General features: G+C 44.5%; 10 protein-coding genes across 10 annotated transcripts; 4 read left to right on the top strand and 6 right to left on the bottom strand.

The window, feature by feature from the left end:
- Positions 1-1,822: 1,822 nt before the first annotated feature.
- TGAM01_v204208 (hypothetical protein) lies at positions 1,823-2,987 on the top strand (the record flags this gene model as incomplete). The annotated part of the gene is made up of 4 exons (XM_018801831.1): positions 1,823-1,956; positions 2,022-2,441; positions 2,491-2,843; positions 2,956-2,987. 4 exons carry the CDS (start codon positions 1,823-1,825, stop codon positions 2,985-2,987), a joined length of 939 nt encoding a protein of 312 aa, XP_018665146.1.
- Positions 2,988-3,457: 470 nt separating this feature from the next.
- On the bottom strand, positions 3,458-4,278 carry TGAM01_v204207 (hypothetical protein; the record flags this gene model as incomplete). Its single annotated transcript, XM_018801830.1, has 2 exons — positions 3,458-4,090; positions 4,138-4,278. The coding sequence occupies 2 exons, from the start codon at positions 4,276-4,278 to the stop codon at positions 3,458-3,460; spliced, it is 774 nt and encodes a 257-aa protein (XP_018665145.1).
- Positions 4,279-4,337: 59 nt separating this feature from the next.
- On the bottom strand, positions 4,338-5,024 carry TGAM01_v204206 (hypothetical protein; the record flags this gene model as incomplete). The annotated part of the gene is made up of 1 exon (XM_018801829.1): positions 4,338-5,024. One exon carries the CDS (start codon positions 5,022-5,024, stop codon positions 4,338-4,340), a length of 687 nt encoding a protein of 228 aa, XP_018665144.1.
- An 833-nt stretch (positions 5,025-5,857) lies between these two features.
- TGAM01_v204205 (hypothetical protein) lies at positions 5,858-10,548 on the top strand (the record flags this gene model as incomplete). Its single annotated transcript, XM_024549371.1, has 10 exons — positions 5,858-5,977; positions 6,148-6,492; positions 6,552-6,783; positions 6,851-7,258; positions 7,325-7,432; positions 7,489-7,547; positions 8,505-9,045; positions 9,533-10,090; positions 10,140-10,245; positions 10,296-10,548. 10 exons carry the CDS (start codon positions 5,858-5,860, stop codon positions 10,546-10,548), a joined length of 2,730 nt encoding a protein of 909 aa, XP_024405835.1.
- A 2,053-nt stretch (positions 10,549-12,601) lies between these two features.
- TGAM01_v204204 (hypothetical protein) lies at positions 12,602-14,632 on the bottom strand (the record flags this gene model as incomplete). The annotated part of the gene is made up of 7 exons (XM_024549370.1): positions 12,602-12,712; positions 12,764-12,914; positions 12,998-13,183; positions 13,241-14,120; positions 14,186-14,364; positions 14,412-14,442; positions 14,497-14,632. The coding sequence occupies 7 exons, from the start codon at positions 14,630-14,632 to the stop codon at positions 12,602-12,604; spliced, it is 1,674 nt and encodes a 557-aa protein (XP_024405834.1).
- Positions 14,633-14,813: 181 nt separating this feature from the next.
- Positions 14,814-16,096, bottom strand: TGAM01_v204203 (hypothetical protein; the record flags this gene model as incomplete). The annotated part of the gene is made up of 4 exons (XM_018801827.2): positions 14,814-14,922; positions 14,975-15,573; positions 15,632-15,723; positions 15,832-16,096. The coding sequence occupies 4 exons, from the start codon at positions 16,094-16,096 to the stop codon at positions 14,814-14,816; spliced, it is 1,065 nt and encodes a 354-aa protein (XP_018665142.2).
- Positions 16,097-17,090: 994 nt separating this feature from the next.
- Positions 17,091-18,966, bottom strand: TGAM01_v204202 (hypothetical protein; the record flags this gene model as incomplete). The annotated part of the gene is made up of 2 exons (XM_018801826.1): positions 17,091-18,677; positions 18,865-18,966. 2 exons carry the CDS (start codon positions 18,964-18,966, stop codon positions 17,091-17,093), a joined length of 1,689 nt encoding a protein of 562 aa, XP_018665141.1.
- A 1,197-nt stretch (positions 18,967-20,163) lies between these two features.
- Positions 20,164-21,406, top strand: TGAM01_v204201 (hypothetical protein; the record flags this gene model as incomplete). The annotated part of the gene is made up of 5 exons (XM_018801825.1): positions 20,164-20,339; positions 20,392-20,707; positions 20,784-20,907; positions 20,957-21,252; positions 21,362-21,406. 5 exons carry the CDS (start codon positions 20,164-20,166, stop codon positions 21,404-21,406), a joined length of 957 nt encoding a protein of 318 aa, XP_018665140.1.
- A 1,941-nt stretch (positions 21,407-23,347) lies between these two features.
- Positions 23,348-23,962, top strand: TGAM01_v204200 (hypothetical protein; the record flags this gene model as incomplete). Its single annotated transcript, XM_018801824.1, has 1 exon — positions 23,348-23,962. One exon carries the CDS (start codon positions 23,348-23,350, stop codon positions 23,960-23,962), a length of 615 nt encoding a protein of 204 aa, XP_018665139.1.
- A 608-nt stretch (positions 23,963-24,570) lies between these two features.
- Positions 24,571-25,864, bottom strand: TGAM01_v204199 (hypothetical protein; the record flags this gene model as incomplete). The annotated part of the gene is made up of 2 exons (XM_024549369.1): positions 24,571-25,000; positions 25,107-25,864. The coding sequence occupies 2 exons, from the start codon at positions 25,862-25,864 to the stop codon at positions 24,571-24,573; spliced, it is 1,188 nt and encodes a 395-aa protein (XP_024405833.1).
- Between the last annotated feature and the right edge of the window lie 724 nt (positions 25,865-26,588).

Raw genomic sequence — 26,588 nt, 5'->3', positions numbered from 1 at the left:
TGATGGCAGAGCGTGTTAAATTGGTAAAGCAATATTCCATCATTTTCAAAGGGATTTATCTAGTAATTATAGCACATGAAGTTGTAGATACATCGTTGAAAGAACAAATGGTGGACGATCACCTAGTCCGGATTCTGAATGGGGTTAAGTGTAAAGGCCGCTGGTTGAGTTTCCAGCTTGGCAGAGCGGATATTATGCATAGCCGGGGCGTATTTCTTGTTGACAACTGTCTAAACCGCTACCGATCTGCCTTGGATGGAGATAGACGTATTATACTTTGTTTAGAAGTAGTAAGCTCTTTAAGGATAATATTAAAGAACGAGAGGAGTATTCAGCGGTAGTAATAGCATAACCGGATAAAATTTGTTGTTTTTTGTGACAATTCATCCCACCGAAAGCCTTAGTTGAGACGTCTTCGAAGTTACCTGCTTGGACCAATGCAAATATTTTTAACGTAGTCTTATTCTTTTACCGTCTTGTAGAAAAATGAGTATATGAGATCTTTCTGACAATTCTACGCGCTTATGGTTACCTGCTTGTTAAAGTTTTCGATCTGGTAAGTCATGTTTCTCGCACATACACTATGGCGTTTCTAGAGGTTGATAGATAGGCTGAAAGGGGTCCCGGTGTATATGCGAGCTCTACAACAATGGGAGTAGGCCTATTTGGTCGGTGAGATGTTCAGCAGGTATGAAAGGAAAGGATCTTAATGGTAAAGTAGGTGTCGTAGGATAATGGGCCAAAGTGCGACCAACTCTCTCCTACATATGTAGGCAGCTAGATAAATTATGCAAAGTGCAAAGAGCAAAGTGAAAGGGGGAGGGGGGGCAAATCGGGTATGGCCTATATTCTCCGGCAGATATGACATGGAGTTGAACTAGTTTTCACGAGACGAACATCGCTTTTAGGTAGAACATCAAGCAATTGACACGCCGTCACATAATTCTAGCTGGTGGTAGCTTATAGTTTTTCTACCGGCGGAGAATTTATTAATGAAGCTACTGCGTGCTTATAAGAACATGAAAGCTAGTGCGTGTTCATCTTCACTTTGGAGGACCCACTGTATAAAGATCGCAACCTCTCTAGGGGTGCGGATGGGATACAATCCTGAGCCACGAACCCTCCCCCGCACAATGACATTGACTTCATCAGATGGTAGTTTGTGTATGGTGTAATGCAATTTATTATTTAGTGGCTTGTAAGATGCTGTTAATAGATAACTTTACTTGCAGGCTTACATGGCAAGAGAAGGATTGGAGTTAACGGAAGTAGCGGACATTAGTTACATAGCTCCGGGCCCGGGTCCTAAAGCCAAGTATCTCACTTTCATATTGTCGCCCAACCGGCAGTAACTGCAGAATAGAATTGATTCATCTGAGCTAAATCTCATATAAGCGCTATTGTCATTTGTCTTGCCCTTTAAGAAGTTGCATTCAGTATCTGGCCTATCAAATCCCGTAAACCAAACAAGCAACGAGATTTAGCTGACTTGTAGTTTTACGAAATACAGCTTGCCTATCGGGTTGCTAAGCAAATCCCTACACTTGTATGCTTGGCGAGACAGAGTAGGCCGTGGTATCTCTTACAAGCGGGAGCCAATCATTCAGAGCGCGGCCCATCTATAGGTCTGAGCTTACGCCTCGAGCCGCCATATATACGCCATAAATACGCTAAAACCCCCTGTCATCTATTTCATCATACCTGTAGAGGTACTTGATGAAAAAGGAGTTGAGATAATCGCGCGTGCCGTTAAGAATACTCAACTTCGTGACTCACTCCACACGAATCAACGTCAACACCAACGCCAGCACCATATATCACAATGGCTGCTGCAGTGAGCGCCTCTCTCGCTGAACCGGCCCAGGGGCCCCAGGGTATCAACCTTTACTCTCGTTTTGCTCTTGCCGGCGCCCTGGGATGCTCCATTACTCATGGCGCTTTTACTCCCGTCGATGTGTACGCTGCTGCGGCCTTGTCGAGCTTTATCCGCTAACGGAGTGACTGACCTACTGGCTATACAGCGTTAAAACTAGGATTCAACTTGAGCCTACTGTTTACAACCGTGGCATGATTGGTGGTTTCCAGCAGGTTATCCGGAATGAGGGTGCTGGTGCCCTCTTGACTGGCTTCGGCCCGACATTTGCAGGATACTTCATCCAGGGAGCCTTCAAGTTCGGTGGCTACGAGTTTTTCAAGCAGCAGTCGATTGACTTTCTCGGCATCGAAACCGCCCGCAAGAACAGGGCTGCTGTCTACTCAGTCTCTGCTGCTTCGGCTGAGTTCTTTGCGTCCATCGCTCTCAGTCCCCTAGAGGCAACCCGCATCCGTCTTGTTTCGACCCCTGGCTTTGCTACAGGCTTGGTCAGTGGATTCAGTAAGATCCTAACACAGGAGGGCATCGGAGCTTTCTACTCTGGATTTGTCCCCATCTTGTTCAAACAGTATGCCATCCAAGCCCCGTCATTATCTAAAACTGACACGGTTACGCAGGGTCCCTTATACCGTCACGAAGTTTGTTGCATTTGAGAAGGTCTCTGAAGCCATCTTCTCTCAATTGGACAAGTCTACTTTGTCGAGTGGTGGTCAGACGGCTGTCAACTTGGGATCTGGTCTTATTGCTGGCTTCGCTGCTGCGATTGTTTCTCAGCCGGCTGATACCATGCTGTCCAAGGTCAATAAGACAAAGGGTCTGCCGGGTGAGGGCATCGTCTCCCGTCTCGCCAAAATTGCAGGAGAGCTGGGTGTCCGCGGTTCTTTCGCTGGCCTTCCCACTCGCCTGTTTATGGTTGGCGGTCTCACGGCTGGCCAGTTTGCCATCTATGGAGATATCAAGAAGGCTCTTGGTAAGTTTTTTCACGCTTCCCCTTTCTTCTGCTTCTCAAAGAAGGAAAAAAACGGGAAAAACGAAACAAATAGGCGTGAGAAAGACAGCGCTGATGATCTATTTACTTCTAGGCGCCACTAAAAGTGTTGAAATTGCTAAATAAGAGAGTGATAAGTCGGTTGGACGTTGGTGTGTGATCATAAGGATACCCTTGGACACATCAGACTACTCTTAGGTGGCCAATTGTAAGATAATTACGTAAACGGAGAAGCTTGGCCTAGAATTGAAACTCGGCATAAAAAGTTGGACTCATACAAGATACCTAGATATAGACATTATTTAGAACTAAATCCACTCTATAACAATATTCGAGAATGCAGTACCAAATCGTGCTGGACATTTCAATATTTGTAAACCGTTTCTTTGTCACAATGAAAGGAACAATATTATAGCATTCATGTTCATCTGAACGAGACATGACTTTTGCGGATATGTTTAGATACTGGTCGAAGCGCATTGCTAGAAGTGTTCAGTGATTGTCCCAGTTCTTCAAAATCCCAGATCCTCCAAATAGTCAAGCCCACTTTCGAAGTTGCCAGATCTATAAGGCTTCCATTGAGCTCTATCAGACTCTCATTGTTCATTTGCAAGTCTGTCAGTCTTGTCTTTCTCTTCATCCGGGTCTTCTCCCGGGTCACCTGGCAGGCGAACACCCTGAGCAAATCGGAACAGCTTATTCTTATCCCACATTGCTTTAACCAACCGCAGCTCTTCCCAATTGTCGCCGAAATAAGCCCTCTCGAAAGACTTTGTTGAAAAGTCGCGGTCGGGAAAATTGACAAAAGCAGCCTCTCCTTTAAGAGAGAGCGGCCGCAGAGCTGTCTTAACCTTTGCAAGGAAAAATCTCATGTCTTTTTCCATCCATTTGTCCATCCATTCAACCGTGACATATGTGTGGAACACAGCTTCGCGCCAGAAAAAGGCAGAATCGGTTGGCTTCCTTTCTGTTGCCTTGCCACCGGAATGAATCCAGGTGACGAGAAAATTCACTTCCTCTCCAGCAAACTGTTGTCGGAATTCCTTCATCAGCTCGCTAATGGCGCTAGTAACTTTTCCAATATTCTCTTTATCGTCATTCTTGAACACAAAGGAGCTGTAAAGTTCGTAAGATTGATTGGTCGGATAAGATCGTTCAGTCTCCTCCAGCCACTGGTTCACGAGAGTCTCGTAAAGGAAGCGCGTCGATTTCTCGGGTAGTGCTCTTCGCTTGAGTTGAGTTTTGAGCTTTCATGCTTGATGTGCTTGTTAATAACCCTCTCGTATTTGAGTCTGCTGCCATCAAACGAAATGTTGAACCGAATAGCATCTTTTGTTTTATTTTGGCGGAGATCACACGCCCAGGTACTGTCGATAGTGATACTATTTGGCCAGTTGGTTGTGTAGAATTCGTCCATTGTGTCAATTACTTCCTCGGAGGGTCCATCTTCAAGCAACCATTGGTATCTACCTGCGACTACGGTCCCTTCAAGGTTTTGTAGTTCTGGACTTTCAGCTTCATCTGGACCACAACACCAAAGTTGCCACCGCCTGCGCCCTGGAGAGCCCAAAAGAGCTTTCCCTTTTTGGAATTCCTATCATCAGTCTCTTTGACTGTCACCAACTCCCCATCTGCTGTAACTACAGTCGCTTCGGCTAGAGTATCGCAGCCCATCCCGAAGCTACGAGTAAAAGGTCCAAGACCTCCCCCAAGAATAAATCCGCTCACTCCTACAGTAGGACAGCGTCCTCCGTTAATGATGTATCCATTGTGTCTTCCACTTATGAGCGTCTCATAGACCCGACCCCATTGGCAGCCGGCGTCCATAGTGACAACATTCGAGTTCATGTCAAGATTAACGCTTCTCATTCTTCTTAGGTCAAGCGAGACGCCTTTCATGGCGGTAGAGTGACCCGCATAAGAGTGACCATTGCACTTGATAGTGAGATCGATATTCTTTGACGCTGCTTCTCTAACGATAGCTTGAACATGCTTTGCTGTCTCCGGCTGAACCACGCAATCGGGTCTGGAGAAACGAAACAGACGGTTCGAAGTCGCGATTGCACGGTCGTACTCGGCCTGTCCAGGCTGAAGCACTGGCACATCCATTGATTTGAAGAGCTGTGCCGCTTTTGAGCTTAGCAAGCGCAGAGAGGCCCGCATACTGAAATTAATACATGTGTAACCATATACTTGAAGCAATTCTGAACAATGTGAATGCCAATCTCAGCTAATGTACTGAAGACTTATTTATATCTTTCATTATTTGTACTGGAGTCGAGGTTAATAGCCCGCATACATTGCTTGTCATATTCTTCCTTGCACGCGCGGTTTAAACGGATACAGGAAGTGGACTTTGACAAACCATTGAGAGCAAGCATGTGCGCATCAACCACCCACCATTTTGCTTTCAGCTGGCTTCAAGGGTTCACGAGCAAGATTATGCACCTCTATTTGGCTAGTGACATTCGTTATTCAAACGTTTCAGCGTTTAATTGGATGTATCAAAGCAGGCTACGGCAACTGAAGCCGCAGTGGTGCCCGACATAGCCCTTTGCTTCTCAAAGGTTCCCCAAATGCATGATTTGGACCAATGCAAAGGAAGTGGGATCTTGAACGTCGCTGATAGGATAGGCATGCATATTAGCTTCCTATAAGTGCCATTTTCCACTGGCTTCTATAGATACAGAGGAAAGAATGTGCGCTTTTATTTGGCTAAAGATCTACCCCGCGGGCTATGAGTTTGGCACTCTTCCATTCGATTGGATATATGCAAGACACTGCAGGCAGCTTGAGCCGCAATACTGCCCAACACAGTATGTTGTACAATACACTGTACTCAAAACTTGAATCGGCAGTGAGCTCGGAACATTTAAATCGGCAGCTTATAAGTATCAAATTTCTCAACACAAAGAGAAAAGTCATTAAATCAACAATCACTCAATTGTTGGGATCTTATAGCGACTTTTTTTTTTATTAATCTTTGAGCTATCATCATGTCAATCCACGAAGATGCTAAACAGGAAATCCTCGTTGGAAATGTTCTTGACAATCACATCAAGAATGACCCAAATATCCTTGAGAAGCAGAATTCTGACTCGGGATTTACACCACTGGTGATAGCGATTATTGAAGGATTCCCAGACGAAGCTTATGAACTTCTTGAGAAAGGGGCAAAGGCCGATGGCCTCTCCAGAGATAAAGAGACCCCCTTCTCCTCGCTGCATGGAAGGCTAAAAAAGAACGGCCTCGGCTCATCCAGTTACTTCTTGAAAAAATTCCTCAGGATTCTGTTGATACAACCTGCGATATTGCGGGTTTGAAGACGCCGTTGATGTTTGCAATTGAGAACAAGGATCTTGAATCAATTAGGCTGTTACGAAAAGCAAAAGCTTCCGTGGATATAAAAAATAAAGAGGGATTCACAGCAGGGCAGATGGCCAGGTATGCAAATAATCCTGCCATCTCTCTTGCACTTGACGTGAACGAAGAAAAGGCAGCCATTGGATTACTTGCTTCCAAGGTCGTTGATTTATTACTCTACATTGTTGACTGGGTGAAGAAGACTGTGAAGGGGGCTCTCTTCATGGTACCAAAAACAAATGCAGAGTCAAATGAAGATATAGACAGAGTGAGTGAAGTGCATGGGTCAGTCCGTGATGAATAAGTGTATTAAATTTGGAAACACAGATCATAAACGAAGGCGAAGAGCCGACGCAAGAAGAATTTGTGGAAAACATTGCCCAATATCTTGAGAACCGCCAATTACTAGAACGTTTCTTCAAGGGGAAAAAAGACTTTATCCAGAACTTTGCTCGGAAAATTGCAAGTGTGAAGGAAGGCTCTGCTAACGATCTCGGGGGCAAGGACTTACTGCAAAAAAGGATTCAGGTATCTTTATATCAGCAAGTCATCTACTGTGGTAAGCTATCCTAAACGCAAAAAACACTCTTCACGTTTTCTGTTTTGTCTAACTGCCATATACATAGATGACAGCACTTCGATGAAGCGCGAAGGGCGCTGGGAAAGCCAGAAAGAACTCATCCAGCGTATCACCCAGGTAACCACTTTGGTTCTCCCAGAGGGCGAGGGTGTTGCATTGCGATTTATCAATAGAGATGTTGACAATGCTACCAACCTTACTCTTGAGGGTATTAGGGATATCCTGAAGCCCATGACCTGGCAGCCTGGCGGCGACACCCCCATTGGAACGAATTTACAGTCCAAGATTCTCCAGCCCCTAGTCTATGAGAAGATTACCAATGGGGCACTTGAACGACCGCTACTAATTATTATCATTACTGATGGCATGCCAGAGCCTGAAGATAGCTCTGTGCTTGTTGATGCCATTCTAGAATGCGAACGGCGGCTACAAGAAAATGATTACCCCCCTCGAAGTATGTTACATATAAGCCTTGCCGTCTTCCGTCTTACTTACCTCATACTAATAATCTACATTAAAGCTGTGAAATTTATGATTGGTCAGATAGGGACAGCAAAGTCCGCCACACAATTTCTAGAATCCCTCAGAAATAATGAAGATATTGCCCGAACAACCTTCGTCACTTCAGGTATGCTTTCGAGAATTATAATACTTGAGGCTATAATCCATGCTAAGCTTTCATAGAGAGGCTAGACGAGAAGTTTTCAGAGTATAAGGCCAATGAGAAGAATGTTGATCAATGGGTAAGACTTCTACACTGTCTCTTTGACTATTTTCTCGCTGCACTAAATGTTACTAATTTTGGTATCTCCAGTTGATTGAAACATTGTTTACCCCTTTCCAGAATTACTAATTTGAAAACATATTAGGACGCCGAATCACTATTTTTTTTGATGAGAGGAATCGCGCACTTATGAGGATGACCCTATGGAGAACGTATTACTATGTTCTAAGAGGCTCTCTTAATGTCATGAAATGCGTTGTAGACGTCAATTCCTTTCTCAAGTATAATAATATCATAGGATCTCATAAGTTTATTACATTCTGCAGCTTCAACCATTTTATTCTTCTATATAGGCCCTAATTATTCATAGTAAGCGGCGGTGCATTTATCTCTATTACGTCGTATGCCTTTGGCAATGCTTTTGTTCAAAATTTCTCCAAACCTTACTGACGATCAACATATCTACGATGATGATGATGTATGCGGCCCAGTCATTCATTACCTATAAATTATCTTGGGCTAAAGCCGCATGTAGATACGTGATGCGCCTTTGAGTTTGGTCAGGAATAAGTCTAGCGGTCGCCTCAAAAGAAGAGCTGTGAAATCTTGAATTAGTAAGAATTACGACCATTGCCAGGTAAAAGAGCTAGCAAGACTCGATATTACCCATTCATCAAGGCTGCGTGTTGGCTGCACCTGCAGGGTGAGTCACCCAATGGCGATCCTCCTGAAGCTTTTCACCAATGGCAATGGTCCCCTCAGCTTAGCCACCAAGTCTGCCTAACAATGCCACATTACTGCCCTACCTGTTCAAGATAAGTTGTCGGTCAAGAGATTTGGGCCGTAACTTCCATCCTCGGCCCTCAAGTTTGTTGAGAATTCTTTTCATCTTACATGAGACATCAAGCTATATTGCTTCATTACGGCCACTTCATTTGCTTATTATCACCTAGGCCCCACTGACATTCAACTTAAGCTCTTCATTTGGACGCGCACAGCCGGTTGGCAAGGCACCATGTCAACAGAACCTGATTTTACTCCCATCCAGCTGGCATTCACGGAAGCCGTTCGCCAGTTCAAATCCAAGCTCAAGAACGCTCAATTATACGCCGATATCCTGAAAACAACATCCATCGACGAGGTCTATGATAAAACAGATGCACTTCAAATTGAGCTAGGGAAACAGGGACGAATTCGAAACCTCTCGAAGATTAGACCTTTTCTTGAAGGGCTCCGAAGTTATGCAGACATTATCGATACCTTCGTCCAAGTCAAACCCGACGTCCTTGCGCTTATTTGGGGCCCCATCAAGTTGCTTATTCAGTGCGCGTCTTCACTAACGCAATCCTTGGATGCCATTATCAATACAGCAGCCGAAATTGGTGGCTTGTTGCCCGATTTTAAGGTCATGGCTACAATGTTCGGCCACAATGAACAGATTAAACACGTGCTTGTTCTCTTTTTTCAAGATATTCTCGATTTTTACGCTGTGACTTTGAAGTTTTTTACATTGCCTCGTATGTCACAAACCTAGTGTAAAGAGACAAAATTGAGCTGACGGCTGAATGATAGACTGGCGATTCATGTTCGAGGCCTTATGGCCATCGCAGAAAGAGAGAATAAAACTTACAATCAATCATATTGAGCGAGACACAGATTTGATGAGGACTAAAGTTAACTTGGAGCATATCCGAGAAGAGCATGAGCACAGACAGCGTGCTTATGAACATTTTGAAGCGACAAAAAAAAATAGCACGCGCCAAGAGTATAATATCATCAAGACTGATATATGTCCAAAATCATATGGCGCTGATCTTTATCGGATACGAGGTCAAGTTTGTGCGGGAACAGGAAACTGGCTGAAGCAAGACAGTTGTTTTAAGAAATGGCTGGATGTGGACGGCGACTCAACAAGGATACTATGGCTATGTGGTATCCCGGGAGCAGGTTTGCGAGCCAAATTTTTTCACTGTCATTCCACCGACGATACTAAAAGCTGGATAGGGAAAACTCACTTAGCTAGTATGGCCATCGACTACGCTACATCGACCAGGACTATTTTCGCTTTCATCAGCCATACTAATAAGAACAATACCTCCGCCCTGTCAATTATGCATTCTTTAATGTTTCAATTGGCTTCAGACGATGAATCTCTTCAAGCAGTTCTTTGCGGCTTGAGTAGAAAACGGTTAAACGATAACCTTGAAGTTGCTGTTGGGGTTATAAAGACGCTACTTAACTCTGCTGATTCGGTCAGCATCATCGTGGACGGAGTTGATGAAATTGACAGCCACGAACGAGAGATGCTCCTCAAGAGCCTTTGCGACATAACTAAGGTCTGCAAGAAGACTCAGCTGTTGATAAGCAGTCGAGCTGAGCACGATATCTTGACAATTCTAAGCGAGATATCGTCAACGATTCGGGTGGATACACACAATACGGCAAGTATCCAAATATTCATCGATAACTGGACGAGAAACTGGTTCTCAGCTCGCGACTTTTTACCCGCAGACAAGTCCGAAATTGAAGACCTATTTCAACCGCTTGCTATAAAAGCGAAAGGTATTTTCCATGCTTTCAATGCTAGCGGCCAACGCTCACTGTCTAACAGGGATGTTTCTTTACGCCAAAATCATGTTAAGCAGTATAGAAGAGCTAGATAATCTGGATGAGATCCGTAACGAGCTCAGAGTACTTCCAGAGAGCCTGGATGAAGCGTATGGATTCCTGAAGATTGTTCATGTGCGGAAAGCTGATGGATTTACAGATATGAGAGAGTGTTCGCAAAAATTGAGAACAAGTCTAATGATGCTATTAAAAAGAAGTGCAGACTTATTCTCGGTTGGATTAGCTGCTCACCTACGCCTCTAACATTACCAGAGCTGGAGCAAGCTCTGGTAGTGACCATCAGTGGGACGTGCAGAGTTTCTTCGCGGTTGAACTTTATTCGCCTTTGTGGCCCCATAATTGAGCTTGTGGACGACCACATGCAGTTTGTACATTTCACCGTCAAAGAGTGAGTTTTCTATTAGTCGCTCTGGGACTTTCTATTGACCGCTATTGCATTAGATACATTCACAGTCGCCATAAAATTGACTACTACATTGATCCAATTGAAGCGACCCTAAGCCTTACCATTTGTTGCTTACAGTACTTGTGCCAAGATCACCATTCTCCCGACATCAGCGATGAAGATGTCAAAAAGGGCATAGAAATGGGCAATTACAAACTGCATTATTACGTCACAAACATCTGGCTAATTCTGATAATCCAATATCTGCGCTTGAATCCATCTAAAAACATTTCGGAAGAGTTGGTTGAGGCCCTAACCAAATTCCATAACGAGCGAGGCAAGCAAGAATACCACGAGCATATAGGATTAAAGGAACAGTGGTATCCACCAGAACTACAACGATTCCAGTCTTACGATCCAGATCTTTTCAGCTTCCTTCGGAGTTTCGCACAATTCCAGCAAAAGTGTTCAACATCCCTTTACAATCTCCAAGAAGGTAAAATATCACCTTTTCTCATGGTTTGACTATATAATAACAACTTATTCAGACCACTATTGGATTGATCTTAGCCCCATTACTACATCAAGTATTTCAAAGATGTTGTATACCCAGTTCGATCAATATCAGTGTGACTCGCAAAAGCATCCTGATCAATGCCTTTGCTCAACTCTAAATTGGCATTACGGCCAACGATTGTACAAATGCGGCTTCTTATCTTGCTTGTTTAATCGACAAGGCTTCAGCACCTCATTTCTCCGAGACTCGCACAGCAAATGCCACGACATTTCCTGGAAATGCGATGTTCCCTCATGCCATTACTCGAAGGTCGGGTTTCTCTCCAAGGCTATGAGAGACAAGCACTTAGACTTTCATTGCGTAGAATCTCAAGTCAATCAGTCGAGTAATGAGACACTGCCGCTTATTCTGGATTCCAATAATCTTCAGCCTTTATTGTTTGACCTTGTTTCAATCAACGATGTAAAATCAGTTGAAAACCTACCACCTTTTTTCGAACAGCTTTCGTATAATCACCAGTACGAGCTGTTAAGATTTGTCGGACATTCTGCATCTAAAGCAATGGCGAAGTTGATATATGAAAGAGTTGAGAAACATATCCGACCCTTCTCATTGTATGATTTCATGGTCGCTTTCATAGACGGTAAAAACTTCGAGTCATTGACGTTTTTACTATCGGACAAGGGTAGCAAGATTTCACAAAAGCTCAACGTTAAAGATGCCATTAATGTACCTACCCAGGATAACATTGATGAGATTCTGTTCCATTCTGTGGCAACAGGATCGATGGAACTAATTCGCGTGGTTGATCGTTTTGTGGTTGAATACTATGAGAGGAACGGAAGGTCTCCTTTACCACCATATATGAATCTGCACATTATCAAAGCAACTGCAGGATGTTCGGATCGAGAGGAGTATCTCATCAATGCATGGTCAACCCATGGTATTGTAAACCTCCCGTCCGCGAAACTTTCCAATATGCTGATGTATATTGGGACGACAACATGTTCTATACGGCTCGCGCAGATATTACTCCAACACGGCGCCACCGTAGATTGGCGATACCCCCATAGTCCAAATTACACGCCACTCAAAATCGCCGCCCGCAAAGACTCTGCTGAAGCAGCAGATTTCATGAAATATCTGCTTTATCAGGGAGCCAATCCAAACGCTTTCAAAATACTTGGCCGTATGAAGGGTCCTAAGAACATATCAAAGTGGCTTGGTGTTTCATGGGATGAATTGGTCCAAAAAGTCAACGAAGATAGGAAAAGAGGGATTCAGTGGCCTTGATGGATTACTCTAGAGCCTCGATACATAATGTCAGACGAATTACCAAGTGAAAGAGAACGCCTAAGATAAATTCAAGCATTACGTAAATCATTAAACTCCTCTGCGTTCAGTTGCATATTAAAGATCTAATTTATTTGAAGAAACTTCTTTTATCCGATTTGGCCTAATTATCGAGCCTCTCAACTCTTACATTGAGACAGGTGCGCAATATCTACGTTCATTAGCCAATGTTAGTGAAACAATTCGCTTTTCAATTTCTAACCTTCCATCGTTCGTCCTCAACACCTGCTTGAGAAAGTTCCTTGGAGCCCAGTGACTGCTGAATAAGTTTAAGCTTTTCGCGTTGTATCCATTGCACATACTGGTTGCATTAGTATTGGCCTTCATAATCGGAGCGCTGAATGTCGCTTACCGTTTCTATCGTATCTTTTGTCATATACCTAGTTATAAGCACTTCCCGCGACTGTCCTATCCTATGAACACGATCAAGTGTCTGAGCTTCTATCATTGGATTCCAGTGCGGCTCTAGCAAGTGTACGTTGTTGGCAACTGTGAAGTCCACTCTGTTGGTCTAGTTGTTAGTACCTATATCGATACCTGCAGTGCTGCTAGAGCATGTCAGTGTAAGAACAACATTGCAACTTACCCTTCACCGGCGCTCCCAGTAGTGGCAAGCATTACAGTGCACCTAGGATCCGAGTTAAACTGTTTCATCGCTTTCGTCCGGTTTTCTAGGCTTAATTGACCATCAATTCGTGCACAAACAAAACCGCTAGCCTCGAGGCACTGCTGAGTCAAATCTATCATTTTCTTCCAAGAGCTGAAAACGACACTAATTTTAGAAGTTTTAGCAAGATCATAGTTGGATAATAAACACTGTCTTCTTTACCTTTTAATGGGTTGACTTGGGCTATACTGGTCGGAACAAGATTGCTCTTGGTGAAGGTTGTCAATCAAAGCTTTCACCTTTGATGACTGTTGATATGTAGGGACTCCAGTTGTAGTGTATACTTCTCCTGTGATACCGTCTGTGGTGGGTATAGAATGACAGAAGTTTATTGAATGACTGCTAGGTTCATTCTCCTCAGTAGTAGCAAGACATGATCGACATATGACTTGTGGAAATGAACCATCGAGGCTGCTCACAGATTGATCCTGGAAGCCATCAATCTTCAGACCGCAAACTTCACATAATTCCTGGGACTCCTGGATCTTTTGCCAATCAATAGCTTTGTCTCCTGCTGCCAGCCAAGTGTCAATAGCTGATTGAGGGAGAAGTTTCTCTCCATGATCGCATATCAAGCGAAGGAAATTGATCAGTTTTAATATGTTGTTTTTCAAACCATCTGGAGTAGAAGTTGCAACATTGTGTCGATAAAAACCGGATGCAATCTTGGCTGCCTCTCTTTCAAAAAAGGTATACAAGTCGCGATCTCCCTGTGATAGTTCTACCCATACTGTCTGTTCTCGTCGATCAGGTAACTGATATGACAGGTCAGTTAGCTTCTTAGTACGCCGTAGACAGGTGTTTTTGATCAAGAGACTGAGCCTTTGCAGGCCATATGAGACTTTTTGTTGAACTGGCGTTGTTATCCAAAAGTCGAACATCTTTTTATCCATAAACAGTGGCACACGAACAAAGCTCAGAAGTGCTGCGAAGTCGTCGAGAGAATTATGGATTGGTGTTCCGGTTAAACACCACCGGTACAAAGCCTGGATTTCGCATGCAGCTTTGAATATTTGGGAGTCCCTCGTCCTGATATGGTGTGCTAGCATTGAAGTGTCAACAAAACTTTCGTTTATAGCTCGATGATTCCTTTATATTTATACATGCCTTCGTCAAGAACGACACGATACCAAGAATTGGCGAATAAAGGACCTTTCTCTACCCAATCTCGTCTCATCGTTTCGTAAGTGGTGAAAATTATGTCCGAGCTTTGAAGCTCACTGTGCAACCTTTTTCGTCCCGAGCTTAGATATACCACAGTTTTTAACTTTCCTTGATGGATGTGACTAGTTTCTATTAATAGCTGTAAATTTAACATGAAAAATCGACGAACCTTTCGCATTGCTGTTGCCAGCTATGTATAGCTAGTGGGATTTTAGCATGCGGGTAGAGAATAGCCAAGACACAACATTGCTCACTTGACTTTGGTGTGATAACGAGCGTTGTCCAGCATTGTCTGGGCAAAATCTCTTCGTTTACGGACATTTGGGTCTCTGTCACGTCTAAATAGGAGCATATCAATGCTAAGATGCTAAGAGTCTTTCCCAGCCCCATCTCCTAAAGTTTATATCAGCGGCTATCGTCATTCTATATGGCACTAATCGCTCACTTACATCTGCTAAAATACCACCAGGCACGGGTTCTGGGTGAACTACTAGGGTTCCCGTGATTTTATGCCGAAACCTTGATAAGCAAAGTCAGTAGTTGATCATCGAGACTGTGACATGATAATATGCTACTTGTCTGGGCTTGAATACGATGATGGTCCCCATAGCGAGGGAAGTTCATCTCTTATAGTCCCAGCTTCAACACCAATCATCCATGTGAGCGCGGAAATCTGATGTCTGTTGAAGTTAGTATTCACGTATCTTTTATGGTTGTCATCTAATGTCTTACTCTTTCATTGTCGATTTGAGGCGGCTACTAGGCTCTATAGTTGTTTTCATATCGATATTGCCAGCTTCGTCAAAGAGCTTCATGAATCGCCCTCTAGTTAATTCATTGAGCAAATTTTGCTCCGTTTCTCTGTTGCTTTTGCTATCCATGACTTCTTCTAGTGCTGGCATTTGAAACCCTGGACGAAGAAGATAGTGAGGGTTGCAATACTGCATTCTACTATCGTACTCCAAGGGTGACGGATGTTGGAAATAAAAGCTAGCATCTCCAAGAGCATTACCAATAGCGATGCTATCGGTGTAAAGTCCGTATAAGACGATCCGAATGTCGTAATTGGTGGGTGAGTAGACAATGGTAGCCAATTTCTTTGAGCTCTTTGAAGTTTTCTTCTTCAAAGCTTCTGGTACTATCAGTTTTGCATCGGCCTTGAGAGCAAATTCTCGAAGTATCCTTGCAAGTATTGCATTATTGATGATTCCGACGTATTTTTGATCGTATTGAGATGTAATAATAATCTTTGTATCGCCAGCTTTGAGCGTTACTGGAACCTGTGTTGCGCCTTTATCGTATTGGAGAGAAGATGTTGCTGTTGCAATGATCTATGAAGGTTTGAAGTTAGGGAAAAAGCATGGGAAAAGCGCGAAGGATATGCCCTACAGCGCCAAAGCAGGTATCAGGCTGAGGCCCATCGTTTGGTACCACTATAGTGGCCGGAGTAGTCGACGTGCCGCCGCAAGAATCTGGAGTGACTGCGGTTTATACGAATTGGACGTTAACAGATTGCACGTCAAGCTGGGATCTCAGTTACTTGCTTGGCATTGACTCTTGTCGTAAAGAATAAGGTGTTTCATATCCACTTGTGTCCATTTGATCTTCAGGTTGGCTCGTGTTGGCGTCTTCGGTTGTTACAGCCGGAAGGTTTATGCTGAAGGTTGAATCGATAGAGCAACTTAGGTGCTCTACGGATAGCGATGATGCCCCGTCCCGCGCATATTGGGGCTGTAGACGAGCTTTCTTGGATGCTGCATGACCATCAACATCGTCGTCTAGATCAATATGGCGCTTCGCTGCATCAGGGTTGCGCGAGTTCGGCATGCGCTGCGTCGTATCGTTCAGTTCCATGACAGCCTATGGTCATTACGAAATGGTTGTTGGGACGGCCAACATGACGATACAACTAAAAAGAGTTGTAAGTGAAAGAAAGGTTTTCCCTCTTTTTCACCGCCTCATAGATGGTAGCACAGCCTGCATTGGATTGTCAAGGCTGCCTAACCACGACCACTAACACAGCCTCCATAAGGCAGAACAACTCAGGCACCGCTGAGATTTCATTGGTTCCATTTCTGCATCCTTGATCAGATGGAAGCGAGGGGCAAGCCAGGTCCTTGGGATCGTTGATTGGCGTCGCTGTTAAAACCTGGTTTAGGACTTGGACCTTTGGCGAGGCAGAAATATGCTACATGGCAGTATCATTAACAAAATTAATTGATAGCGAAAGAAAACAAGAGAGAAGGCTTTTTTTCAACGATTAGTAAAGCCTGTGTACACGTAGCCTGACGACTTGGAGCCGCATGTTATTCTGCCTTGGCATGCATTGCCACCGTCGCCCTGCATAGCTAGCCTTACCAGCAGTCGCTGTTGCTACCTAATCCCATATACACGGTCTAACATGATCTCAAAAGCAACTCAAGTATAGGGATCTACTACATTCCTGTTAGACAATATTTTAACCAGTCACCTAGGCGATTAGGAGAATCTTAGTATATAAATTTTCATACACGCTTGAGTGTTTAATGAAAGAGATATGCAAGTATAATACTTGCGTAGACATAACATAGTAAGCGCGTGAAGGCTAAGCGGGGGGCCGGTCTACTAATTGCAACCCTTCAGCCTTTTCAAGGAAATTAATGTTTTGATATGTAAAGATCTAGGAAGAGACTGTAGCCTTCCTTGAAACAGAGATATTGTATTTATATGGCAGGGGATTAGGTATAATTACGTTACTTACAGCTTCTAACCGCCAATGCGGAGTAAGTGGTGTCATTTAGCCAGAGAATTAAGACCAGATTAGAGGACTTTGAGAGGCGCATTATACATTCCTGCGGAGCTAAATATTCTACTCTTTTTGCATTTCCAAGTCTGCCCGAAGTATTTTGAATCGTTTTTCCTTCCGTATTCCAGCATGGTCAGAAGCGACAGGAGTAAACACAATGCTCAGACTCGAATAATCCGCATTCCATGATGCGCTTGTCCACTGATATCGACCGCTCGCTGGAATCTGACCTGTTGTGTCTCGACTTTCCTCCTCCAAAGCCATAAGCCGGCGCCTCGCCAGTAAACTAGCCTTAGTATCCCAATTAAACGAGGACGATGTCATCTTCTCGAAGCTGTCTAGCCCTTCCGAGCGGATGGCTTTATCCCTGCATTTTTGTGATACGAAGTTCAAGACTGGAAGAGTATAAATGTCCAGCGCAGTTTCGAGATGCGAAAATTGCTTCAATGTTCCTCCGAGAGAGCAGGCCGTGGAGGCAATCTCCCGAAACTTAGAGTTGAACTGATCGTATAGCATTTCTGTTGCATCGAAACAACAGCTCATAAGGATAAACACGGCCTTTTGGCCCATATAAAATGTGTCTAAGAATTGGCATACCATGGGATTTCTCTCCGTTTCCAGCTTTAGCAAAATAACTGATTCCCAGTCCTGAAGTCGGTCAAGGAAGATGGCCCGATGGGCGAAGTGGAGCTCGAAATCATCTACATGGTAACCATATTGATATCTTTGCATAGCTTTGACAACGAAGATGACTGCCCGTGTGATGAAACTATTCCACATAGCTCCGAATTCATGCATATCGGTATCAGCCTCCGGGACACCGCCAGGGATTGGTCGCGATTGCAATCTGGACCAGCAGGCGTTCTGCATTGGGAAGAATGGCGAGTTCAGACTGAGAAATATTTGGAGTCGAGGTAAAATCCGTTCAGCTTGATCCAAACCTTCATCGTCGGAAGGCGCAACATAAGTACAAACGCCCTGTTCAGGGTATTGCGAGTTCATCTCATCAACGAGTTGGTCATGTTTTTGCTTTAACAGCTCGACGCTGCTTGTTAGCAACCGATCTGCGCCGTTGGTGTTTCCGATCAAAAGCTCAAAGAGAAATAGCAAAAACATGTTGATTAGCACGTTCCTGCGCGAAATGGTGTGAAAGTCCTGTCGCATCCGCATATGGAGAGCAGTGGTGGCTTTGTCATGATACGCCATGGCAACCTGATATGCACCGCCGCCGCGTCCCTCCAGCAGCTTGACTGTCGGCTCGGGGTTTAGAGACCGCAGAGACAGCATTAAAGCCCCGATACTCAAAACGGACCACCGCACACACTCGTCTTGCATAGATTCTCTGGGAATGACACGGTTCCAGAACTTAGTGCATGGAGTGTATGAAAAGTCCTGGAGCATCTGGGCTCTAAACATGTCAAAGTATGGAGCCTCGTCGGGTTCTAGGTGGCTTGCCCTTGGGCGAAAATACAGAGCTCTTGTAGCAACTACATCAAGTGCCTCCTGTCTCGGAAGAATTGATCTTTTATAGGACGTGTTGCCGCCATGCTGCTTCTCTTGGGGTACATCATAGTGGCAATCTCGCGCGGATCTCTTGCACTGATGACACACTGGCTTCTGCTCGTTGCATTTTCGGTGTCTAAGTTTACACTTTAGGACAGATAGGTTAGTGAAGCTACATGTAACTTATGACCACAATACGAGATAATTGATCATGAAGACGCGGCGCTAGCTCAGTCTTTCCGACCGTCTTAGGAAGTAGGAATTCTGCCGTTAAGCAGATGCAGGGAATCTTATCTGCAAACTTGTTTATAACTGGGAATATATGTAAACATACCGATGTACAGCCACCACGACTCTTGGGCTTACCCGAGCGCGTGTGCTTCTTACCAAGGATGTTGCGCGGCAGCGAGTTGACGAGCGCTGTCGAGGGAATCATGGTGATGTGTCCTGTTCAACAGCCCAACCGTTTGTACCGGAAAGTGATGTAAGAGGGAACTCACTAGATACAGACCTCAAGGGACAGGCGATTGGCAAAGAATACGCCGAGCCACAAGGGGTTCTAGCCTGTAATAGTGCGAACGTAGAGCTTACATGACTAAAATAGTCAAGTTGGGGTTAACTCGATTGTTCCATATTACTACAGTAATTTTGTTTGGAGTAGTGTGTATTAAACAAATGAGCAGCTGCGTGTAAGTTCTATGTTCGATTCTGTTTTGACAAGGCGCTTATTATGGCCGTTAACAGTTGAGAGCTGTTCAATTCAGCGATACAGTCGCTAGTTTCTGACGAAAAAGAGCCTGTTTTGTCGGAGAAAGAAGACCCGCACACTGAGATGCACTCTCTATTCGTGTCGAGCATCTGGGCTATGAAGAAAAAATACTATAGAAACCTGATGAAATACATAAAGCTTCTCGGAGTAAGAGAAGCGTCAAAACGTTAGTCGGTAACGTTAGTGGCCGCAGCTGTCCGATACATGTACATGTAGTTGGGCGATGAAGTCCGTTAGTGGATCATCGTTTTTTACCGATCATCCTCTCCAACAAGAGCAGAAACTGCAACCAGGAGACCGGCTCGTCTCTCAGTTCTGACTTTCACAAGATCATGTCCGCGCAGGTACCTACCTCACTTGCATCTCCATCTTATGCCAGTAAAAGGAGAATCATGGAATCTAGATATCCGATGCTTATTGGAAAATTGTGGGTAAGGAGCTTTAAAAGGTGAAGTCGAGCAGGCAATCAAATTTCCGATTGGCTGGAGAATACGCATTGCTTAAAACAGAGATGGTCGAGCTGATGGTGGGCCTGCGCCACTGACCCCTTGGTTTATGGCGCGCCGAGGTTTGAGAAAAATACTAACAAACACCAATCTAAGCTACCTGTAAGCATGGGGGCTAAATTGAGAGCATATACCTATCTTGGTCTATGCCAAAAAACGTTCATTATCAATATGTCAGTTAGAAACAGTAAGTGTCAGCTTACAAGTGTATCACAAGTGTTTACTACTTATTTCTTGAGTCGAAATAATGGGCTGCATAGGGTAGCTCGCCGGAGCTGTATAAATATAGCAAGCCATACCCCTTTGCAGCTGTTTTCCCAGTTGCCTACACATATATCATCAACAGTCTACTCAAATCATGTCTTCAACACCCAGGATTGTGAAAGCGGCAGTAGTGCAAGCAGAGCCTGTATGGTTTGACCTCAAGGCTACTGTTGCAAAGACATGCACTCTAATCAAAGAAGCGGCTTCAAACGGCGCTCAAATAATTTCCTTTCCTGAAGCATTTGTTCCAGGGTATCCGGTATGGATCTGGTATGTATTCACATCTCGGCAAAGACGCAGCCTAGTCTGACTCAAGGACAAGGGTACGCGCCATGGACTTCGAGATGAACGTTCGCTACGCTGAGAACTCTCTCTCTATTGACTCGGAGGAGATGAAGCAACTGCAATCCTGCGCGGCTGAAAACGACATCGTTGTGTGTATCGGTCACGCTGAGCGCAAGGGAAACTCTTTATACATTGGTCAGTGTACTATCGACAATAATGGCGAGCTGGTAATGTCAAGGCGAAAACTCAAACCTGTCCATATGGAACGTACGCTGTTCGGGGACGGAGATGGCCCGTCTCTTAATAATGTTGCAACAACCGGCGTTGGAAAGGTTGGGCAGCTTTCTTGCGCTGTAAGTATCTTGCAAGACCATTTCATCTTCAGTTCTTTGACATTTCTTATCTAACCGAGATGCGAACTTGATTTAGGACCACTTTAACCCACTCATCGTGTACAACACGTACTCCCAGGGCGAGGAAATTCACTGCTCTGCTTGGCCACCGGTCGCACCTCATCCAGGAGGGCCGGCTCCATACTCGATGGCAGATGAGGGTAGGTAAACTTGCTCTTTCACGTCTCATACTATGCTGACAGAAGATAGCTGTTGCGGCGTTCTCAAGCGTTTATTCGATGCAGGCTCAATGCTTTACTCTCCACTCTACTGCTGTGATTTCACAGCCATCCATTGATAAGCTAGGTGTTGATGGAACACCTTTGTTTAATCGACCTGGCGGTGGTAATGCCCGGATCTACGGCCCTGACGGACGCCTCTTGACAACAGATTTACCACCCTCTGAAGAAGGCATCGTATATGCCGATTTGGACATGAGCTTAATCGCCAAGGAGAAAGGTTTTTTGGATAACTGCGGCCACGCTGGCAAGCCAGAACTGTTGTGGGTACGTGCTCCCCATTTCAACAACGTTGAAGATCATTTTAAGAATCAATATGTCTTCCCTATGTTTATACGAAGCCGAACGAATAAAACGCTAACTATTTGACGTAAAGCTAGGACGTAATGTCTCCGAACAAGCGCCCGTTCGCTCTGTCTAAAATGGATATGAACTCTATTATTGCTTGGTATAAATATATCTGGGAGTAGTAATGATACAACTTGTGTAGAGTGCGATATATCACAAATTTGAGGCATCTGTTTACATTGTTCATGTTGTTCATCATGGTCGAAACTTATTTAAAGCTGCACTAGTCAAGACTGTGTCAGAGCCGCCGATGAATGACAGCGACCAGTCTGAATCTTGATGTCACTACATCATGAGTATCACCGACAAGAATCCCTCCTGTTCGAAGAATAAAATAGTCGGAGATTAAGAGAGCCATTGCACAGTATCTGGCTTACAGGTGGTAAGAAAGAAAAGATTTCGTAGGGTTGCCTTATCCTCCCAACTCTTCTTTTTCTAAAGGTTATGGCTTGTTATCATAATTTTAGGTGTACGTATTACTAAAATAATGGGTAAAAAGTTTTATAGGAGACGCAACCAAGAATCAAAATCCTTATTTCTGTAGGTCATTAGGCGCGGAGGAAGGGTTGAGTGGTCGAGTAGAACACTAAGCTGCTAGTTATATGGTGAAGTTAAGAGATGCTGTTAACTCCGATGAGCATTCTAAGATCACTCTCTATGACTTTGTTTTGTGAATCATATCTCGACCAATCATAATACACCTCAGAGCATCTATCGGCTTTTTGGGGTACATATTATAATTGCCGAATGGCTCGAGCTGATACTCACTCGGCCTTGGTTCACAATTCCCTTTATGCCAAGCCACTATACATATAGATGGAGATTCATACGCCCGTTAATGCCAGCCTCATAGAGATATTATGTCACGTGCGCAGGGATTATTCTTCCAAAAGTGCCGTGCCAAGGAGCTTACAGGAGAAACGATTTGTAAAAGAATTAGTTTGTATGCATGAATTCTTCCGTTATCTGGGATCAAGATATTCCACGAAATAGGAGACTCTTGGCATATAGGTCTCTGGATACAAGTCTCGCTTACCTCGTAAACTTTCATGATGTGTAATAGGTTATGAAAAAAAACTCGAGTGTATCTTTGCACGGTTGCATGTATAGAATAGTACGCAGAAGTGTCTTCACCAATCCTGGTGATCAAAAATGTCTATGCTGCACGACAGTCTGCTTTCCTAGTCATAAGGTTAAAGTATATCCATCGAACTAGGGTTAAGGTTATGACGTAGTACCATGCTATTGCCAGAGTCTTGCTTTCTGTGCAAAATAATGCTCCTATTGCATCCATATGTCCGCTCACGTCTTGCCAGTTTCTGAGGTGAGATGATTTCATGGGGATCGCCAGCATTGTTTTCCGAATTCTGACTTTAGATCTCCTGAGGTGCATCCTCTCTAGATATTGGCATAAAGAACAGTAACATGCTTGTACTCAATTCAGGTACGAATGTGGATATAGTTATCTCTCTTTTCTTCTTCCGCGGCGTCACTGTAACACTATGTGCGAGTCCTGGTAAGGAATTCGAGCCTCATACGTCATAATAACATAGTCTTCCTGATTATTTTGCGGGAGTAAACCTCCGGATTCAAGCCCTCTGATATAGCTCTGCTTACTGAATGAACGCCAAGAATCTATGTCTCGAGAGGCAGAGACGAAACGATCATTCATGTGGAATCAGTGCATTGCCCGCCTTGGCGAAAATACTGGGTATAGAGAGAGGTCCTAAGTATCGCGATGCATGCGATATACGCGAGATATGTTCTTGGGGACCTTGCAAAGATGCCGACTCATCACGGCTAACTGATGATATTGCCTTAGAATCATCATGCAGAGACTGAATCTCCCAGTATTGGCACAGTTTTCTATAAAGACCCCAGACACCTTCTCCTTTCGAGCTGGATACTCTGCACTGAGATCAACACAGACTGCATCTACAGCCTTCTATACAAAAACTGTCCTCTCAAAGTCTTTTCTAACCAATTTCGCTTGAACCTTGATTAAAGAAGCAAAATGCTGTCTTCTTGGATCCTTCCCGTCATCTTAGCGATGTCGTCTTCCGCTACAGCAGGCGTTACTCGCGTCACTTCTGCCACTCCCAGCTACTTCCAAAAACGCGACTGTGAGACGTTCCAATATGATGCCGGCAGCGTCCATTTGGGCTCTTGGTGTGTCATTGGTGTTGGACCACCAAGCCTGAAGGTGAGGCAGACCGGCATCGGTGTCTCTGGACTTGGCTGCCTGCCACAGGTCTTCTTTGTGAACGAAAATGGAGAGCACCGCGCTACCAAACCATGCTCTGTTGACCCTCAGGATATCGATGATGGTACCAAGGGCTTCACAGAGGCTTTTGGAGACGATTTCTCCTGTGGGTCACTCTCGAGCTTCAGCAATCTCGACAGCATCCAAGTAAACGGGGGTGATGACAACACCATGAACATCATCTACCACTTCAGCAACGGTCACAGCTACAATGCTCAATGCACTGGGGAAGGTGTTGACTTCTGTGAGGCAGGCAACATTGGAGAACCCATCACTGGAGGATTGTTGAACTGCCCACTTCCGGCCGAGGCCATCTCTATCAACTCTTGCGACGAATGCTGCGGCGATGTCATCCAGGGCTGTTAAGCTTAAGCTTCATAGCTCGGGTGAAACTGAGCAAAGGACTCTTGAAGGGGCGTAAGCCTCAGAAACTTCACACAAGATTCTAAGAAGAGAGCACTTCTAATGGCGACGGTCACCTACATTCATTAATGCAATAGGCTGTGGACTGCGTTGTTTGGACGCAAACACATGATCAAGCCAAATAGTGGTAGATACAACTTTATAGTCTTGAAATGAAATCTCATTTTGAGCGATGTCAGCTGAAGCGACCCCAGTAAAACATGTGATGATACTGTAATAAAGTAATGCGTGCCACATTAAAAGCGGCAGGGAGTTGTTTGGAAAACAGTTAATTATAATTGTGATGACCGAAATACGGTGATGACAACCTCGCCGCCATGCAAAACAACGTAATACCATTACCACTACACACAAGTACTGTTATGATCAGTTGTAGTGAAGAGGCGCAACTTCTCGAGCTGCAAGATGTAGATTCAAGTGCATGTAGCCCTCAATAAGCTATGGAATGCCTACTGAGATATCATTCAGCTCTTTTCACAGTGGGGCAACTACCAAAGTCCCGACTATACGATAGATATCTTATATATGTACATAATGAGGGCATAACTTTACTATTTGTTTTGCGGGAACAGAGGCGCCAAGACGGAGCCTTCAAACCACTTCTTGTCTTTAGCCCATCCTCTGAGAATGAAATCTCTACCCAAGATCAAGGCAGCTAGGACCTTGGGTAAAGGGAATGGCAAAGGATCGTTTCGGTTTCGCCGGTAATACCAGCAAATAAGATGCACGCCAGCATGAATGGCAGCGCTAAATGCCAGCTCTTCGCTCATCGGACCATAGCCCTGTATGAATCCCTGCATAATGGGAACACTACCGTCGACGTTTCTAAAGTGTTTGCGCTCGTAGAGGTCGGCCAGCATGCCACCAATATCCACAGCGCGGTGACCGAACTGAGCATTCTCCCAGTCGATGATGAAGAGTTTATGAGGATCTTGGCTAGACTGTTGGGCCTCCTGCCACGAGCTACCTGGGAGTAGAACACTGTTTTTTTTTTTAAGTGACGGAGCCCTTTATTAGAAATCGATCTTTTCATGAACGGGACTTTTTCGTTGTACAGGGTGTTAATTCGAAACGTGCTTTGACTTACTTGCCAGCCCAAAAGTCTCCGTGAATAAGCCCACGGAGCTCATCCCCTTCTGTTGGCGGTCGCTCAAACTCATATTTCATGGTAGTCCTGACAGCTTCTAATGTTTCTTTATGGCCTTCTATAGTCTCGGGATGGCGTTCGAGTATTTCGATGAAGCTATCATAGGTGATAAGGCATTTTAAATGGCGCATTCCCTTGTTAGGCCCTACTCTTTCTCGAAGCGTAGCCTGGGTTGGCTCTGAGGTCCATTTGTGAAAGAAACGTAGCCAAGAACCGAAGGCATAGCCGACCGATTGGCGGCTGGATTCAGGCAGTATCTGATCGACATTGGCGGATTGCAAAATGGTGATTAGATCGGTAGCTTCGTGAAAGTCTTCATGAACCTGAGTGTATGTGTCTCGATCAAACATGTAGAGTCGCGGCGTCGTAACCAGTGCTGGGCCGCTTGGAGTGATGATGGTGTGGCTGACTCCATCTAAAGCATGGAGCATAGACTCTTCAAAGAGACAGCGTGTGACATCGAGAGGGAAGTTGCGGTTGATAGCAACATAGTTTGTAGAGTGTTTAATGACGACAGTTTGAGCTGCTTTTGCGTCTGTATCTTTCTCGAGTGGCTTGAGAAGAGTGCCGCGATACAGGAAGTTGGCTGTTCCGCCGCTTAGTTTTGTCAAATCCGAACACGCATAGGCTGTATGCGCCAGCTCATTGAGGATCTGCTGGACGAAAATTTGGTTTTCTTCTTCGTTCGGCGGTGACATTTTCTTCAATTTGTATACAAAAAAGCCTAAGCCTGGATAGTACCTGGGAAGAGCGACTGATAGTGCCAAAACACAAAGACATGCAAGCTGGTGGGAAGGTTGCGAGGCAGGCAGGCAGAGAGAAAAGCTCTAGTTTATAACTAGACATCTCTGTAGTTGGTTGGCGTGTACATAAACTTTACGGCAGTTGCAAAAATACGACTTCTAAAGAAGAAAAACAATTCTCTACGAAGCTAGTTGTTAAATGAAGTTGATGTGTATTAACTGATGGGCGCGCTTAATCTGTAGTCGAGGCGGGGTTTTAGTGCTTTCTTGTGGATGACAGTGGGAGTGTGCCAGGGAAATAACAGCCAGAATCCATCTTAAAACGAAATGTAGTCGTATGACAGATAACATGGTGGTATTAGCTAGATTTTAGCGCAATTGCGCAAGTTTCGAGCCCATAGAAATTGGAACTTCGTGGCTCTAGTTGCGAAACGTTGAGTCACAAAAGAAAAGAGTCATTGAATTACGGTAACCGACTCGAAGGATCCCCAAAGTCTCCACTTCCTATGGCAGTATGATGCTCGACAACTTCGACGAACATTAAATTGGCTACTATATTGGCTACGAGTTCTCTGGCTGTGCCGCAGTCTAGGGAAGGTCGTGTATAGTTATCTCACTAGCTCTTTAATGTGTCGTCGGTCTGTCGCATTGTGTCCAAATCGATTCTACACGAGGGGAG

This window comes from Trichoderma gamsii (genome assembly GCF_001481775.2).
Source record: "Trichoderma gamsii strain T6085 chromosome Unknown Scaffold_12.2, whole genome shotgun sequence".
NCBI lineage: Eukaryota > Fungi > Ascomycota > Sordariomycetes > Hypocreales > Hypocreaceae > Trichoderma > Trichoderma gamsii.
The sequence above is the reverse complement of the archived record's forward strand: the minus strand, read 5'-3'. Positions and strand labels throughout refer to the sequence as shown.